Below are 19,598 nucleotides of genomic sequence, written 5' to 3'. Positions count from 1 at the left end.
TTAATGAAAATATTTGAAATACATATATATTGATTGGTAGGTACTAACCAGCAGTTTTACTTTTTACTTATGATTTTTTTTTCTACGGTTAATATGGTTAATCATTAAAATCAAAACTCGTTAAATATTCTTCTTAATGTACCTACCTACCTTTTAATAAATGTTTTTCATATTCATCTATATTTGTTTTTCATTGGTATGTCGATTAATAACCTCAATTTTTCTATTTTTTATTAAAATGTTTTGTCATTTTTAAAAATAATTAACTTTTTTATACAAGTTGAGCTAACTGACTAGCATTTAAGAAATAACGGTTTATATATTTTTTTGTAATGTTGGCCTAAAATATCTTTTTGAAATAAATCTAGTTTTGAATTATGACTTTTTTTGTTTAAAAAGGAATTCGTGAATTCGAAAAGGCAGGAAAAAAGCCTAAAACTATCAAATGACTTTAATAATAAAACACCCTTTTTAAATTCCAGGGGGTTTAACTTTTTTTACTGTCCTCACTTGGCTGTATTAGAAGTAGTGATGGCAATCTGTCAAATTTTTGGGCCGGATTCGGATTCCGGATTCTTAAAAGAATCCGTCAAAAAATGGTGGATTCCGGATTCTTATTTTTGGCGGATTCCGGATTCTAACAGTATTTTAAAAGGATTTTTTTAATTAAAAAAATTAAGTGCTACATATGTCCTAAAAATTAATGTTCTTGGTGTTCTCTATAATTCACTTTCGATAATCGAACCAGTTTTTATATGTAATGATGATAATCTTTGCCTTTAAAAAGAGGCAGTTGAAAGAAAAAACTCAAGACGCTAATTTTAGCCTACCAATTAAGAATCCGGAATCCGCTATTAAAAAACCAGATTCGGATTCCAAAATTAGCCCAAAAATTGGGCGGATCCGGATTGCCATCCCTAATTAGAAGCTTTACTATAAAGGAGAACTATATTTGTCAATTGGATAACAAGATCTTAACGTACAAGCAAAAACCCTTATACGGAGATGTTCAGAACTGGTTTTTTATCCAGAGGAAATTAATCAGATTTGAATCTGTGCTACAAAAATTAAAAAAATTACGGGATTAAAAATCTTCGAAAAAATAGCAAAAAATCTCCTAATTAAAATTAGTTTCAAAATGTCGGGTGTGAGTAAGGTAAGATTTTACAAATTGTAATTCTAATTATTTAATATTGAATCGTTCTATAAATTTTTAATACTTAAATGCCTTGTTTAACAGTTAAAGCAAAGATTCTCTGTAATTGATAGGTAGTTCGTATTATTACGTAAGCTTTTCTAGAATTTGAACATTTGCTAACGAAAATGTTTTTATGCTTGTTCATTCAAACTTAAACATAGTCATCTACTCGATAAATTTAAATGTCATATTCAGTGATTTGTTGACAATATTCCCATTCAATAAAATGTTATATGTCAATGATATCTATTTATTTTCAAGCTACTATAGCATATAATGCCAATTTTAAAAAAAATAACAGCTCGTTATTGCGTCAGTTAACAATGTGGTCGACGTTAATGAAATTGAAGCATTAGTAGTTATGATATGGTCTGATATATTTTGGTTTTCTTCTACGGTTAATTAATGCCAAATCAAACTACTTGCTGCGCTATTTACCAAAAAAATATAATATGGTTAAAAGCTAGGCTTATTAAGGTTATTCCATCCGAAACTGCTAGCTGAGCTCTCAACGTTAATCTTAGATCTGTTTGAATTGTCTTACCGATTTAAAACATTGATGATGATTGACATAAGTTGGATATAATTAAGAAAGCATTGCATCTCTATAATATCATGTCCGTAGGTCCATTGTAAACATCTTGAGTTTAAAATTATTATCACAAAAATTATAATTTTTATATAATGATCAATTAACATGAGTTAAGAAATTCCATATATTAATATTCAGTGAATAAATCTATAAATATAGATCTATAACCAGGTCACTACCTAGACCTTTTTCGTCCAAATGCTATTTGTTGATATTTAAGGACCCAACTGAAAGTCGGCACAGGGTCCTAGGGACATACCGTTATTTAACCCCTTCCCCCTCTATTGTTTTATTCTAATATTCAGTGCATTATTTCTATATATTTGTCACTGTTCGTTTGTCTGTCTGATGTATAAGCCTTGCTGTATGTACTATAATGTATGTATGTATTTGACATCCTTGTTAGTAGCAAAGCTACTCTATAATTCGAAATGTCCGTCCGTCTGAGACAGAAAGGGGGAAACGTGATTTTCTCGGATCCTATAAAAGATAGAGAGCTGAAATTTTCAGGGATTAATTATGTTAACAGTCTTCGTATTTTCACTAAGTTTCATTAAGATTCATCAGTTGGTTGGGGTGCTAGATCTATTCCTACATTTTTAAGTATTTATGATTTTCTCAACACCTATTCAACACAGATGGCTGAAATTTTCAGGGATTGAATACTTATATATTATGCATACTTTTATCAAGTTTTATCGAGATTTGTTACTCAAATTTTCAATATTGAAAAAAAAATTTCTAAGAGGATAATACCGGTTTGCTGAGGTGCTAGATCAATTCCTAGATTTTCACGTTATAATTCAAATAAGGTTTCGTGATTTTTTAGTTTAATGTTTTTTTATGAAACTGCAATAAATTAAATTTTTTCCGGATATCCATCCATAATTTTTGTGCTTCGCTACTTATGGATGTTGTCATCCTTGTTTTAATCTAGAAAGCAGATGGCAGTAAGAAGAAGAAAACTGATGATAATCAAAATAGACCAGGCACTTTATGCACTTGATATATTGCAGCATTGCCTTTTTTTTACAATATGCTGTGAAAGAATCCGACATTTATAGTTAGAGTAGGGTAAATGCCCTGGTCTAAAATAATCGCAACTTACTGATTTATTTGTCCGGCCTCTTGATATTATCCTTTCATCTAAAGTAGTAGGATTTTTTGTCTATAGCTAAAGATTCTAATTGTGAATTTAGGCATGTTAGAATTTTTGCATCAAACCATTCTTATGAACTTTTGTAACATTAACCGGAGAGCGTAGAAACTTAAAAATCAATAATTGTAGAGAGGCATATTGTTAAGGGGATTGTAATATTTTGAATTGGCAAAGCAAAAATATGATAATTTTCGAATGTTAAAGCCCCTGTTGACGTGGTTTCATTTAGCTACTTCTTGTGTACAAAGTGACTTTTGAATTAGACTCAGATAGCAACCAAGAAACAGCTTCTAAATCAAATGGAAATAAACCAGCAAACGACACAGTAACAAATAAACCACAAAAATCTACTTCAAAAGATGCCATAGGAAATGAGAATAGTCCTACAAACGGTACAGAAGCTAATAACAAACCATCAAATGCTGATTCAAAGCAATATAGCGAAGCTAATGATAAGGAATCTGACAACAAGCCATCAAATTCTACTTCTAAAACTGGTTCAAGCACTGTATCAAAGAACAATGGGCCAGCAAACGCTAAAGAAACCAATAACAAACCATCAAATGCTACTTCAAACACAGATTGTATGTCAAATAGCAAAAGTCCAACATACGCTTCGGAAACGAATAGCAAATCATCAAGTGCTGCTTCTAAAACTGGTTCAAATGATGTATCAAAGGACAATGAACCGTTAGACGCTCAAGAAAATAATAGTAAACCACCAAATACAGCCCCAAAAAAAGATACCAAAGCAAATAGCAACAATCCTACAAACGTTGCTGGAGCAAATGGCAACTCATCAAACTCTGCTTCTAAGACTGATTCAAAAGTTGAATCAAAGGACAATAAAGCTACAAACGCTAACAAATCACCAAATGCTAGTTCTCAAGATGGCTCAAATGCTAAAACCACTGACAATAAACCTAGGAATGTTACAGCATCAAAACAAGTTACGAAAGGAAACGGCAATAATTCTCCAAATGCTACTGAGTCTTTAAATGCTGCTTCAAACGAAGACAATGATCTTTTTCAAACTAATGATCCTTCCAACGATACAGCTAAAAATAAGGGTAAGATATTTTAATTATTGCAGCTACTTTTTCATTTAAATTGTTCGTTTTGAATCATTTTAGCTCTGCTGCTGAAGATAAGGTGTATTACAAGAATCAGTTAACCCTTACAGAAGGACATACAGACATCACAAATTTATCTTTGATTGATTGAAATTTTTTGATAATCTGTTAGATCTAAATAAGAAGAGAAAGAGAGAATTAGTTGCATATCAAGAGAAAGGTATAAAAATAATTTTTTTTCCAAAAAAGCTTTTTAATAACTAAGACCAATACTACCTATGCTTTTCTGAAAAGTGTAGCCCTTTCAATCTAGACATTTATGAGATCTTTATAGACGTAACTACAAACTTTCTTATACTTTAGTTGTCTAGATATATTTTGTTTGTTTGAAATAAACACTTTGTGAAAGTCAAACTGTTTTTAGATAAAACTTTCAGCGGCGTGAAGTAGGGGTTTAGGGGGGGGTGGTATGTAAACACAAACCTTAAAATCGAAATTGGGACGTTCTTCCACCCCCCTTTTGTCATTCTCGACTGTTTTCATATATTTTTTTAATTCGAGATTATTATTATATTTTTGTTCAACGTGGCCGGAAAAAAAATATTTTTTTTAGCTGACGTAGGAATAAGTGGTCGACCCAATGATGCAAAGAATAAAGCAAAAAGGTAAGAAAATTTTTTAAAAATACGTTTCAAAGCTTTTAATATAAAGCATGTTATCAGGGGCTGCTATTCAGCCAATTAATAAATTCCATTTGAAATTGCCAAAAATTAAATATTTTGTTGGAGTAAAACTTGCTCTTTGGTGTAACTAAAAGGGAAGTGGATAAGAAGGGGAGAAAAAAGGGATAGGGTTGATGGGAAATTTTCACTTATAATTGTTTGTCAGAATCACATTCCCTTTTCCCTGGATGTTATTAAAACGACTAAACTAGTATTATGATTTTTAGAATATGGTTAAAAAATGTATTTTGGGCTTTGAAACGATAGTAGCAAAACTTCTTTTAAGTAACCCGCTTCCAAGACTAGATAATAAAATTGCATCTGCTTATATATCACAAATTTTCCCTTTTAAGACAAAATGCACAAAAAAACTTATTAAAAGCGAAGCTTTTCTATAACTAGGGTCGGTCCGTCCGTCAGTCCGTAACGGATAGCTTTTTTCGTTAATTTAGGCATGTTAGAATTGTCCTATCAATTTCAAACTTTGCATGGTGATTCCTTTAGTAGTTAGGTACGATTTAGAAAGCGTAGCAACTCTATAATCATTACCAAAATGTCTGTATGTCCATTTTAAACATGTTGATTTTTTACTTTTTAACTTTTTATGTGATCTAATCATCTGATTGATCTGAATTTTGGTATATTGATTTCTGGGACAACAAAGTATAATGTTATAAACAACAACTCTATAATCAAGTCCTAAAAGTGTAAATAAGTCCTTAACACTATCCTGTATCAAGCAGTTTTTCAACAAATTTACTTACCACTTTGCTTTGACTCTAATACATTTATATTCTGATTATTCAGTTCTGACACTATACAAGTGTTAATGTCCGTTTGTCCTACCGTTTCAGTGCTTAGCTTTTATGGATGTTGTCATCCTTGTTTATAATAAAACGAGTTGTTATGTTATAAAATTTTAGTAAATCTCGTGTTTGTGCACAGAAAGGATGCAGAAAGAGGCTAAAACTGACAGCTTATAAATGCAGGTTATTACAGTTTGTTTAACTGATTAAAAATAAAGAATAATCATCTGGTATACATTTGTTTGCTTTGTTTGATATTGGAAGTGTTTTATAGTGCCTATAAAAATGACGCCATACAATACATACAAAGATCAATGATAGACCACTATACAGACTAAATGCAGTCCAGTTTAAATATTAATTGACCATTAGTAGGCCAGTATGACGTCATTTTTTATAGGCACTATTAAAATAAGTAACAAGCTTAAACACTCTCAAAAAGCCTCCTTTTGGCTCGGTAGTTAGAACCAATAATTGTCTAAATATATTAAAAGAAACATGCAGCAAAATATAAATTTCAATTTAGACTTGAATTTATTTACGCTTCTAAAGCGCTTTTATCTTCTATAATACAAAGTAGAACGATGTCTGTCCTTCCGTCCGTCTGTCCCTTAAGATCTCGGTAACCACTGAACCGATTGGATTCTACTCTTCAGAGTATATACCTATTGGTCCTGTGGTGGTTTTAGGCTATTTTCTTGGGGTGTGGGACACCCCCAACCCCCCCAAAAACAAAAAAAATCCCCCCCCCCATTTTTTTCTTTTTTGTAGGAGATATCCTTGGTCCTTTTTTTACGAATTTCACCTTAACTTTTTTTTATCATCTAGCAAAGCCCCTAGAGGCTAGGGGCGAAGCCGCTAGTAGGGGGAAAGACAATAGACATTAAATTAATGTTCAAACCCAACGATTATAAATAAAATTACCTCTTCTGAAATTTAACTTTTTTAAAGTTTCAAAGCCAACAAATGAGATAATAACTTCATTATATTTTAATATTTTTTTTATATTTAGATGTGGCAAGTATTTTTGTGACCTTCATATGAAGGATCATAACTGTGATTTTGATTATCACAAGGTAATAATATTATTATCTATCTATCTATAAGTAGCACAGTAATAACAAATATTTCTATAATCTCCATATGAAGGATCATAACTGTGATTTTGATTATCACAAGGTAATAATATTATTATCTATCTATCTATAAGTAGCACAGTAATAACAAGTATTTCTATGACCTGCATATGAAGGATCATAACTGTGATTTTGATTATCATAAGGTTATAATATTATTATCTATCTATCTATAAGTAGCACAGTAATAACAAGTATTTCTATGACCTGCATATGAAGGATCATAACTGTGATTTTGATTATCATAAGGTGATAATATTATTATCTATCTATCTATAAGTAGCACAGTAATAACAAATATTTCTATGACCTCCATATGAAGGATCATAACTGTGATTTTGATTATCATAAGGTGATAATATTATTATTATCTATCTATAAGTAGCACAGTAATAACAAATATTTCTATAATCTCCATATGAGGGATCATAACTGTGATTTTGATTATCACAGGGTGATAATATTATTATCTATCTATCTATACGTAGCACAGTAATAACTAGTGATTTTTCTTGGTAGTACTCTTTCTCTAAATATTAATGAAACTTTCATGGGCCTTAAAGAAGCTTCATTGTAAAGAAAAACTTATCAGTTCTGCGGTTAGAGAGAGAGAGAGATCCTTAGCTAAAGACAGAGAGACAGACATACAGACAGACATTCTGTTTCTTTTATATAAGGATAATTTATTTTTATTATAATTTCAGGATGCTAAGGAACACATTAAAGAAGACAATCCCAAAATTGTGGCTGAAAAAATCAGAAAACTTTAATTCTTATAAACTATTTTGAAATAAATTATTAGTATGAAATAATGAAAATAAACATGAAATTTAAATTGATGGTTTGTCTATATTTTACCTATATAGGTTTGTAAAATAGTATATGTATTTAATAAGATTATATAATTTTTTTCAAAAACATTTGATAAAATTGGTTTTTATTATTAAATCATTAATTAATTTATAAAAGAATTTTAAAAATCGTCCATAATATTTATCTTCAATATAAAGTAAGAAAATAATCTTGTTTTGGTTTATTCACGTTTCTTTCCAGCAAAAGGCCAGGGTATAATAAGTCCTAAAATAGAATTAGATGGTAAGGACCCAAAAACTAGTTATACAAGGTTATTTTTCGGTGAACTGAAATTAGTTTCCGAATGTGAACACATTTTCCTAGGTGTTTCCCAATCCTATCTCAATATTTGCTACTAGCTAAAAAACCTTCAAACTTCCAAAAAAAAATCAAAAGAAGTTGTATCAACTTTTTTGCTTTTTATTTAAGATAGCTAGCCGGTCCTTTCAGTAAGTAGTAGATGTAAAATTTTTCATAGAATTCAGATATGCAATCGGTTTTTTTGTAGACCTCTTATTTTTTAAGTAATTTACGTTTTTTAAAAAAATAATTAAGTCGGTTTTAAGGTACTAAAACGCAACAAAATAAAAGAAGAAAATAGCCAGTATAAACAAAAATAGTAAGATCTTTAATTTGACACCTTACTTTTAAAATTCTGTTGAGTAATTGTTGAAAAAATCTATTTTTTTAACCTTGGTTTAATCAAAACATTAAACCTAAATATTTTCTCATACAGACATAAAAAATATGGGTTCATATATACCATTAGAATGAGAAAAATAATATGAATCCATTGTAAGCAAAATTGAAAAAGTTTAAAAAAATTGTAATAAAAAATAGAAAAATTAAAAAAGTTATTTTAAGAATTGTAACTACTAAACTAGCCAAACACAAATCGCAAAAATTGACGAATCGGGAAGCTTAATCTATAAAATTAACCTATAGAATTGCCAGAAAAAAAGGAGAACGTTCATACAATATATACTACAATAAATATAGTGATATTAAAGAACATGTAAAGAATGAAAAATTATGAACAAATATGCATCAGTCTGTTTATAAACTTCAAAACAATGCAGTTAAAAATACATTATTGTTTCTTGTGTTTAAAAAATATCTGCTACATTGCATTGTCTTTTGTTTAGGTTTTTTTCAGGTTTGGTTTAAGCTAACCCTTTAAAGCCGAAAATTATGATTCTTAAAATAAACTTATTTTTTTATTATAGTTTTATAAAACTTTTTCAATTTTGCTTAGAATAGATTCGTAATATTTTTCTGATTCTAAAGGTATATATGAACCCATGTTTTTTATGTCTGTTTGAGAAAATATTTAGGTCTAAAGTTTTTATTAAACCGAGGTTAAAAAAATAAATTTTTTCAATAATTACTCAACAGAATTTTAAAAGTAAGGTGTCAAATTAAAGATCTTACTATTTTTGTTCATACTGGCCATTTTCTTCTTTTATTTTGTTGCGTTTTAGTACCTTAAAACCGACTTAATTATTTTTTTTAAAAACTTAAATTACTTAAAAAATAAGAGGTCTACAAAAAAACCGATTGCATATCTGAATTCTATGAAAAATTTTACATCTACTACTTACTGAAAGGACCGGCTAGCTATCTTAAATAAAAAGCAAAAAAGTTGATACAACTTCTTTGAAAAATTAAAACTTTAAATGTATAATGTATAAATCGTTAATACATTCAAATTTTGATTTTTTTTTGAAGTTTGAAGGTTTTTTAGCTAGTAGCAAATATTGAGATAGGATTGGGAAACACCTAGGAAAATGTGTTCACATTCGGAAACTAATTTCAGTTCATCTATTTTTCTGATAAGTTTAAAAGCGTAGCTACTCTATAACAAAGATACAAATGTATCACTGTATAAAAGTAGCATGATGTCTATCTGTGTTTGTTTGTGTCGAAGCGCTGAACCGATATGATTCTCCTTTACAATAAAGCCAGGAATAATGTATAACCAACAAGTGAATTAAATCTAAAATAAAATTTGGGGGGCAAATGAAGAGAGCGTCAATTTTACGATGTGTTGCCCCCCAACGACAGCTGAAAAACACGTATAGGTTTCGTAATTTTTTCCAAATTAATTTCGTTATTGATATAAGCTGCAATGAAGCTGATTATAGGTCCAATGAAGGTTTATCACCTACCTACCTTCCCTAAGCAATCGGCCCTTCCATAAATTGTCCCTATATGCCTCTTTGTGCGTAGCTGCTAAGTAGAGAAAATCTATGCCTCCTAGGATGTTAAATTCGAACCGACGGTCAGACAACGTCATTTATAGAGTAGCTTCGCTACTAAAATTACTAACCACTTCTAGAAATGTATTCGGACCATTCTGGGTATCTCGACATTGATCTAGATATATTTAAACAAGGAAAGATATGTCCATAAGTATCGCAGTTACAATAGGCTGCCAAGACAAAAGTATAGTAATAATTAAGGTTAAATGAAAACTATTTAAAGACCTGGATCTGCAAGCGTATTTAGTAAATTTTGATGCACAAATTACGAACTAATTGATGGAAAGAAAAATGAATAAAATAAGGATGACAACATCTACAAGTAGCTAAACATAAATAGATGGGAAAAGTAAGCTAGAGAGCTGACGTCATAAAAAGTAAAAGGAAAAAAACTATTGTGATTAAATAGATAAATAAATCTGTGTTTTTCTGCATGACCTGAAAACTGATATGGACACAGTAAATTGTGTGTTGGATGCTCTTTACCAAAAACATACATTCTCTCTTAGATAGCAGTGGGGAAAATCACATTTCACTCAGATTTGTAGATAGATAATTTAGAGGGAGGGAGGGGAAATTGCACTGTAAATTGTACTGGTTAATAGATATAAAGATAGACTTTAACTTATATATAGACAGATGATAGCAAGCCAATCAGAATAAAACAAGAAAGTCTATATTACAAAGCAGTTAATCCAAGGGATATTTACAGATAGAGAGATAGATATACATATAGATAGATACTACCTACCTATCTTTAGCTAGCCAACCAGGATAAAACAAGAATGTCCATATTACAAAGCAGTTAATCCAGGGAATATAGTATAAGGGATGGTTCCAACTAAATCCTAAATATAAAATTTCGAAATTTTAAAATCAATTAAAATCAATTTAAATGGAAAATTGATAATTATACAGACAAATAGGCCGATAGATAGTTAAACTTCAAAAGTTCTATATATTGATGAACAGATAGTTAGATAGAAAGATTGACCAAAAATTCTATACATGATTTGGATTGCTACATCTAACGAACATTTCAGAGAGATAGATTGATAATTAAATGGATATGGATAGATGAATAAATATATAGGTAGATAACCTGCAAAAGTTCCATAGATGATAATTTCTCCTAGATAATTAGGATTGCGACATCTAGCGAACATTCCATTAGTTATCAACCCTTTCTTAGCCCGTAGCACAAAATATTTCTAAAAGTTAATAGTTATTTCTTTCATCGTATTATATACGGCTTTCCGCGGATATAGAATGTGCAATTATTAAGTTTTTTTAGCCCGTGCCTTCGGCACCTCGGGGCTAAAAAAACTGGTTTTAATCTTATGATTGTACATTTTTATATTCGTAGAAAGCTGGATATAATACGATGTTAGACATAGTTTTTTCGTATGGATGAGAACCGGTTCCTATCCACCGGATTCGAATTAATACGAGAAAAAAAACATTAAAAGTAAAAACCAATATAAATATACTCAATAGATTTAAATCCATAGGACTATTCTATCAAACCTGCGCGTCAGCTGTATGATGCATCCAAAGGCCAATACAGTATGAAAGTACAAGGATGCATAGGAGCATAGGTCCTGGCTCGGTAGATTCTCCACCTTACAAATATAGATTATGATTAGGTAGATAGATAAATAGACAGAGAGTTAGATAGACATATAGATTGATAGATTGATTGATTGATAGATAGATAGATAGACAGACATACAGACAGATAGATTGATAGAAAGATAAATAGAAGTTTTATGACAGTCAATTCTATATGTATGTTTTATGTGCAATTGTGTTAACTTAAAGATGGAAATACCAAATTAATGATAGGAGCTACCTGTAATGATTAGATATTGGCTGGAACAATATAGAAACTAGTAGTTAGTAGATAAATAGATGGTTAGAAAGATAGGTAGTTAGATAGATAAATAGATGGTTAGAAAGATAGGTAGTTAAATAGATAAATAGATGGTTAGAAAGATAGGTAGTTAGATAGATAAATAGATGGATAGATAGATAAACTACCAATGGATGATGCTAATACTACCTGTGATGATTAAATATGGGCTGGACCAATATAGAAAGCTAACACCAACAAACACACCAACGCCTAAACAATATGACAAAGTGAATTATAAAGCAGATATATTTATTGATCATAACAAAGAAAAGAAGAGGGATAAGTATATGATAGGCATAAAAATCAAGAAACATTTGAATACACAAAAATATATGATTATTTGATAAGAGGTATCTTGATAAAAAAAATCAACAGACTATCTTAAATAGTAGCTGAGAAAGTTGCATTTTCAACATAGCGTTACAACCAGATAAAAGAAATTGCTTGCATCTAGTGCATTCTAACTAAAAATGTCTGGATCTATAATTCTTTATTATTTTGTAAAAGCTAGTTCTTGTCAACATCTAGGGACGGTTAGTGCAGTACGGATTGAATTGTAAAACGAATCGTCCTGTTGATTTCAAACAATACAACTGTAAAAGTCAAGTTTAATCTCTCTTTTCTATCCCTAATTCGCTTTATCTCTCATTCTGTTGCTATTTCTTTTCCTCTCTCTTTAGCTGTCTATTTTCATCTCTTGTCTTAAGGCTTATTTCTCTCTCTCTCTATCTATCTATCTCTCTCTCTCTCTCTCTCTCTCTCTCTCTCTCTCTCTCTCTCTCTCTCTCTCTCTCTCTCTCTCTCTCTCTCTCTCTCTCTCTCTCTCTCTCTCTCTATCTCTTTCTCTATCTCTCTATCTCTCTCTCTCTCTCTCTCTCTCTCTCTCTCTCTCTCTCTCTCTCTCTCTCTCTCTCTCTCTCACACACTCTCTATTGATCTCTTTCAGCAATATATACCTGATCCTAAAGAACAGGGTGTCTCCCAGCTGGCATCTCTGTAAATTTCTTCTTTCGATAACCATAAAAATCTAAAACAAGAACGTTTAGGTTCAACAGTATAGCAAAGCTGCCTTGAAGAATAAATATATAGATAGGTAGACAATATAGACATACAGATGGATAGGTAGATAGACATACAGATGGATAGATTGATAAAAATACAGATGGATAGATAGATAGAAATACAGATGGATAGATAGATAGACATACAGATGGATAGATTGATAGAAATACAGATGGATAGATAGATAGAAATACAGATGGATAGATTGATAGAAATACAGATGGATTGATAGATAGTAATACAGATGGATAGATAGATAGACATACAGATAGATAGACATACATATAGATAGACATACAGATAGATAGACATACAGATATATAAACATACAGATAAATAGACATACAGATAGATAGACAGAAAGAAAGATGGATATACAGATGGATAGATATATATACCTACATATGGATACGTAGATAGACATACAGATGGATAGATTGATAAAAATACAGATGGATAGGTAGATAGACTTACAGATGGATAGGTAGATAGACATACAAATGGATAGATTGATAGAAATACAGATGGATAGATAGATAGAAATACAGATGGATTGAATATAGACATACAGGTGGATTGATAGATAGACATACAGGTAGATATACACATGGATAGACATATAGATGGATAGATAGACTGACATTACACATAGATAGATAGACATACAGATAAATAGATAGATAGACATACAAATGGATAGATAGAAAGATATACAGATCGATAGATAGATAGACCTACAGATGGATAGGTAGATAGACATACATATAGATAGGTAGATTGACATACAGATGGATAGATTGATAAAAATACAGATGGATAGATAGATAGAAATACAGATGGATTGATAGATAGACATACAGGTAGATATACACATAGATATAGATAGATAGACATATAGATGGATAGATAGACTGACATTACACATAGATAGATAGACATTCAGATGAATAGATAGATAGACATATAGACGGATAGATAGATGGATAATTACCCATAACTTCCATGAACCCCAATGTAAGCAGCTACAGGATAAGTAAACCTTCCATAATAGAAGCTCAGAAATCCAATCACAAAAAATGTTAGGCCCTAAATATATATAATTTATTTTGTTTTTAGGCATTAGACAATTAAGAAACTCGTCTGCTATTAAAGGTAGATTTTTTTTAATGTTTAGTTGCTATGGGGATTAATAAGATTTCCATTATGGCTTCAAATCCCATTGATATCCTCTGGATTTGAACCGGTTCTCAGCCATGCAGAAAAATCATGTACAGCATCGTATTAAAAACAATTTTCCACGAATATTAAAATTAATACCAGTTTTCTTATAACAGCACTTTAGCACCTCGGGGATAACAAAGATGGTTATGATCTTATAGGTTTTCATTTTAATATCCACGGAAAGCTATCTATATTACGATGCGATAAATAACTATTATTAGATTTGGCTAAGAATTTTTTTGGTGAAACCCTTGCCCCAATATGAGCATCTACTCTAAAATTAAGGCCATTAATCTATGCTTCAGTACTAATGGATTTTGTTACCCCTGTTATAATCATACCTTATGAAGATTAATAGGATGTCTTAGCTGAAGTCTGTCTTTGTAGGATATTCCTAAATAAATATCATAATAATATATTCCAAATTTTTCTTATCACTAAACAAATTACATTAGAGGGAAAATAAATTTCTTGTAATAGGCGTCAGATACTATTAAGAGGAGTGTCTTGGCCAAAAACAGGCAAAAGCCACTACTATTTATTAGCACTTCAAGACAAAGGTCGTTCAATCTGGTTTGTATGTCTTATTGTGGGAAAAGATATGTTGAAACCTTAAATATGCGCAACTAATTACCATAAATTTCTAAGACTTTTTGGTACCATGTCAATTTGTCCATCACAAAGACAGCTAGTCTGTTAATAATAATGGTTTCAGAACAAAATATACTGTCCATTGCAGGTTTAAAAACAGTATTTAATTGTTGATGCTCCACTTATGGATATTATTGTCCTTGTATATAAATAAATAACACCTATTGGGATGGAAGTTAAGATCCACCAAACACCTTTCCAAACAATGTCCCAAACTCCACCTATAAAAAGCTAAGTTATTAATTTTAATTGAAGCTTAATTGAAGAAGCTTTTAAACCAGGCCAGGTTCGTCCACAGAGGGATATTTGAAAATTTTGACACCACCCTTAAGCCAAAATCGGTAGAGTCTAATAAAGGCTTCAAGAAGATTGTTATTTGCATACTTATTAAAGTCTAACAGGCCTCATTTGTTTTTTTATGCAAGTTTTTAAACATCCCCTTTGTTTTAGGAAAGTGTACACCAAGTAGGTGTATCCATCCTACCCCCCCCCCTCTAAATATCCTGCGGGGATACCCAGTACCCAATATAACCTAACCTAACCTGGTGAGCGTTGATCAGCAGGTCCTGTCATTCTAAAGCATCTTAATTAACGCACAAACATCGTACAATCTCAATTGGTTTAAATCCTTGTTCCAAAGTATTTGTTGTTATCTATAAGCTTATCTGCGATTTTGTAACGAAAGATCTCGCTAGTTGGCGGAAACCTCAAATATATATTTATTTGGGAGTAGGGATCTTAAGGGATAAGTAACAGCCGACAATTCGATGTTCATCCCCAATGTTAATACACAACATTAACCCTTCTGTAGATTAAAATTGGTAATTGAAACGTTTAAACACTTAACTTAAATATTAACCAATCATTCACTAAAGTTTCCAAATTTGTTAAGCCAACGAATAAAATAAGATAACGTTATTATTACACTTTGTGGATTAGTGTAATAAACAGCCCATTGTACCCACTCTCTTAATTTGGGAGATTGTAAAATGATTATTCCATACTCAAGAAAAATCGCCCTACAAAAAAATCATACTTCCCAAAATCCAAGAAAGTTCTGCTGTTTCAGACATCTTGAGTGAACCTTTTTTTTAAGGGGGTAATGCAATTTTTTCTGGGGATAATTTCTCTCGGAAGATTAAGGTACACTCCAAAGCAATAGGATAAAACCTGCTGGGAACTATAAAGAACTTTACTTAAAGTAGGATTAGATTTAAAACCTATCACTACACGGTAAATCTGCCTTTTTGGGCCGGGAGCGCCATAAAATCATTTATTACAGCAGTTTGGCGGATAGTATATAAATCTAATATGATCGGCATCAAAATTCAAAATCAAACGGCGGTTTCTAGTATAGGGAGTGTAGAAGAGTGTTTTCGTTGATCTAGTATGAAGTGAAAGCACCGCCAATGAAATGAAGAAACATCTTAGTAGTAGAGTAGCAGCGCTACTAACTATTTTTTGTTTTTGTCCAACTAATTTAAACACTATAAATCCTCACTCCAATGTCAATGTTACTAAAAACTTTCAAGGATAAAAAATAAAAGATAAGCAGAAAAAAAATTATTTATCTTTAAAAAAAAATATACAACATCCTACATATTTCAACTGTTATCATATATTACAATTAATTTGGAAGTTATCAAAAATGCAAAAATGAATATTATTGTCAGGGATCTGAGGGGATAAGACAATGGAAGAAAACTGCTGTACATCCCCAATAATGAAAAATAGTTGATTATTTACATAAAATTTAGGGAAAATATTCGAAAATTTACAAGCAATTAAACAATTAATTCAAATCATAAATTGTAAAAATATTTTATATACATATATTACACACAAAAAAATCATTACACTATATCACTGGTTTTTTTATACATAACTTAAAGGGTTGAATTCCATTAATACAGATTAATCTACAATTGTGTAAGGTTCTAGGCCATTTTGAAAGATTATAAAAATAAAAAAGTGTTAATTTTAATATAGCTTTAATGGAATACCTAATCCCTTTAAATTTAAATAAGAATTCACAACTTAAAATTATGTTTCAAATTCACAAAAAATTAAGTTAAAATAATTAAATGATTTTAATTATTAAGTATACTACATTTGATTAGGATTGGATTTAAGCTCATCATTTTGGTTTAAGGTTAAGTTTAGGTATTTTTCAAATTAAACTAAAATTCACTATTAATGTAAAACTAATTACTATAACTAAATAATTTTTTGGAAGATTTTTCATTTTTAATTGACTAGATAATAATATATATACTTTAATAACAAAAATGTTTGAAAGATTTTTTTGGTATTTTTATAGCACTGTTGTGTTATATAATATTATGGCAGACTTCTAAATTAGTATCTATAGGTAATAAGAGGGTTCTAAAGGGATAAAAACAATGGAACTTAAATTGAATAATAATCTCAGTTATGATAAGCAAAATTATACCTTTAGTAGATTAAAATATTGGTGGTAAAGTTTGGACTCAGCTAGTTTGTTGTAACCAATCAGAGTAGACTATGGACTGTAAATAAGGGGTATAGTTCCTTTCTTGGCAGCGCCCCTTTAGGAGCGTTTCCTCGTATTTTCTCAGTAGCTTTTCTCCTATCTATTTCTAGCCCCTGCGGATGGCTCTAACACTGCGGGGCCAATTGCCTAAACCCTGCGGGGCAAATACCTCACTTAACCTAAAATAACCTATGAAAAGCCATTTTGAAAATACGACGAATCGCCCCCTTAAGGGGCGTTGCCACGAAAGGGACTATACTATACTATACTATATAAGTTTATAAACACGTTTTGCCTTTGTTTGCTTAAATCTATCGGTGGAAATGATAGAAAGTAGCAATGTCCAAACTTTACCACCAACAATTCAATTTATCCACCATTATCTTATCCCTTGAAATCCCTAAAATAAATTAGCACTATTAAACAATGAGCAAGAGTTTAACTAATAAGACTAGAAATTGTTTTAATTATTATGGCACTAAATTATATGCCTCCGAATCCGATTCATATCCGCTGGACTAAAACCGGTTCTGAGCCATACTGAGAAATCATATATTACACTAACAAGAAAGGATAATTATGTCTATAAGAAGCGTAGCAATCAATTTCAAGACAAAAAAAAGGCTGAAAGGAAAAACACAAATATTTAATTTCTTGATTGATAACGCTATGAGCATGCCATTATTACAAATTAGGATAAAAAGTACCTTGTACTGGTAAAGACAAAGTTAATTATAGATTAGCTTATCTAAATTTATCCTATATGAATAAAGATATTGGGTAAAATCCTAACAAAGGGAAGAGTAGGTTGCGCTAAAACTCCGTAAGGTTGTGAGTATTAAGTTAAAAACAGTAATAGAACGATAAAAATTTATGTTAGCTTTTGATTGTTTTTACAAGGTTTAGTTCTTTTCAATAAGAAATACACATATTTAGTTAATATTACTGATCTACTACTATTTTTTAACCCTTAAAACTCACAACTTTACGAATTTTTAGCGCAACCTACTCCTCCCTTTCTTAGGCTTATCGGTTAGCTTTCTGTTTTCTAAAGTCTAACATATTCCTTTATATCTATGTAAGGCTAAAGGAAATTTTATAGAACTTAACCCATTATGAAAAACAAAATTAGATATATAATTATATTTTTGTTCATAAACTAATACTAAAAATTTATCTTCTTTGGTTTAAATTTTTTTAGCAAAAACTTTTTAATTTTAAGGTACAAAAGTTTTCAATCTTAGGCTTTTACTTAGTATTATGCATTTAAATAAGGTATTATCAGTAAAGAAATGAGCTTTTTAAAAGCGAAGCTTTTCTATAATTAGGGTCGGTCCGTACGTCCGTCCGTCCGTCCGAGATAGATAGCTTTTATTCGTTAATTTAGGCATGTTAGAATTATCCTATCAATTTCAAACTTTGCATGGTGATTCCTGTATTAGTGAGGTACGATTTAGAAAGCGTAGCAACTCTATAATCATTACCAGAATGTCCGTACGTCCATTTTAAACATGTTGATTTTTCTACTTTTTTAACAACTAATTTTTATGTGATCTAATTATCCGTTTGATCTGATTTTTGGTATATTGATTCCTGGGACAACAAAGAACAATATTATAAGCGAAGCAACTCTATAATCAAGTCCTAAAAATGTAAGTATGTCCATAAACATTATCCTGTATCAAGCAGTTTTTCAACAAATTTACTCACAATTTTTCTTCGACTCTTATACTTTTATATTCTGATTATTCAGTTCAGACACTATACAAGTGTTAATGTCCGTTTGTCCTACCGTTTCAGTGCTTCGCTTTTATGGATGTTGTCATCCTTGTTATCTTTGGTTTAAATGAGATACATAAGGTATTTTGTCACTTTGATGTACAAGTTCAATTAATAATACTATAAAGTTATACTTATCTACATTTAATTCAGAACTTAATTCAAAATTCACATTAAACTTAGTGATGTTTAGGTTAATTTTAGGTGATGTATTAATTACTTAATTTCAGAACACTTTTTTAGGCTTATTCACAATATTAAATAAATTTCAAGTGTTGTTTAATAAATTCATATAACAATATACACGGTGTTTCAAAAAAATAATTATATAAGCATATTTTCTGTACAAATGTACATTACATTTTCTTAAGGTGTTTTTTGATATCTCTAAAAATGTGGCTGTACTGATAAGTACATGTAGGGTAAAAATGCCTCATGCTAAAACTGTGATAACTACCTATTATATTCAATTAACTTATTTATTTTGTAACATTTTGGTTTAAAAGTACAATATGAAAGTATTAAAAGGGTAAATCAATGTCCCCATATGAGATTTTTTACATATTTTCTTTTTTTGGCCTCATGCAAAGAGCTTTTTAGATTATTCAGAATTTTGTTTTTTCTATTTCTCTATGGCAAAGTTATTTTTCATAAAAGAT

At 30.4% G+C, this 19,598-nt stretch overlaps 2 protein-coding genes across 3 annotated transcripts; one reads left to right on the top strand and one right to left on the bottom strand.

The window, feature by feature from the left end:
- Window positions 1-1,138: 1,138 nt before the first annotated feature.
- Window positions 1,139-7,508, top strand: LOC145324518 (uncharacterized). The gene is made up of 8 exons (XM_080167102.1): window positions 1,139-1,156; window positions 2,728-2,779; window positions 3,213-4,019; window positions 4,195-4,242; window positions 4,636-4,687; window positions 5,668-5,733; window positions 6,563-6,626; window positions 7,391-7,508. The coding sequence occupies exons 1-8, from the start codon at window positions 1,139-1,141 to the stop codon at window positions 7,454-7,456; spliced, it is 1,173 nt and encodes a 390-aa protein (XP_080023228.1). The 3' UTR covers window positions 7,457-7,508.
- A 95-nt stretch (window positions 7,509-7,603) lies between these two features.
- LOC145323681 (uncharacterized) lies at window positions 7,604-15,321 on the bottom strand. 2 transcript variants are annotated; one of them, XM_080166128.1, is made up of 11 exons: window positions 15,191-15,321; window positions 14,810-14,869; window positions 14,339-14,391; window positions 13,768-13,862; window positions 12,671-12,741; window positions 11,862-11,924; window positions 11,327-11,421; window positions 10,902-11,010; window positions 10,551-10,647; window positions 9,868-9,914; window positions 7,604-7,763 (listed from the first exon to the last, which is right to left on the bottom strand). In XM_080166128.1, the coding sequence occupies exons 1-11, from the start codon at window positions 15,219-15,221 to the stop codon at window positions 7,720-7,722; spliced, it is 765 nt and encodes a 254-aa protein (XP_080022254.1). In that variant the 5' UTR covers window positions 15,222-15,321; the 3' UTR covers window positions 7,604-7,719. The 2 variants fall into 2 exon arrangements, with proteins under 2 accessions (XP_080022254.1, XP_080022253.1); XM_080166127.1 differs by having other exon boundaries at window positions 14,339-14,388; window positions 14,807-14,869; window positions 15,191-15,320.
- Between the last annotated feature and the right edge of the window lie 4,277 nt (window positions 15,322-19,598).

Source organism: Acartia tonsa, chromosome 7 (genome assembly GCF_053477335.1).
Source record: "Acartia tonsa isolate MP-2025a chromosome 7, ASM5347733v1, whole genome shotgun sequence".
NCBI lineage: Eukaryota > Metazoa > Arthropoda > Copepoda > Calanoida > Acartiidae > Acartia > Acartia tonsa.
The sequence above is the reverse complement of the archived record's forward strand: the minus strand, read 5'-3'. Positions and strand labels throughout refer to the sequence as shown.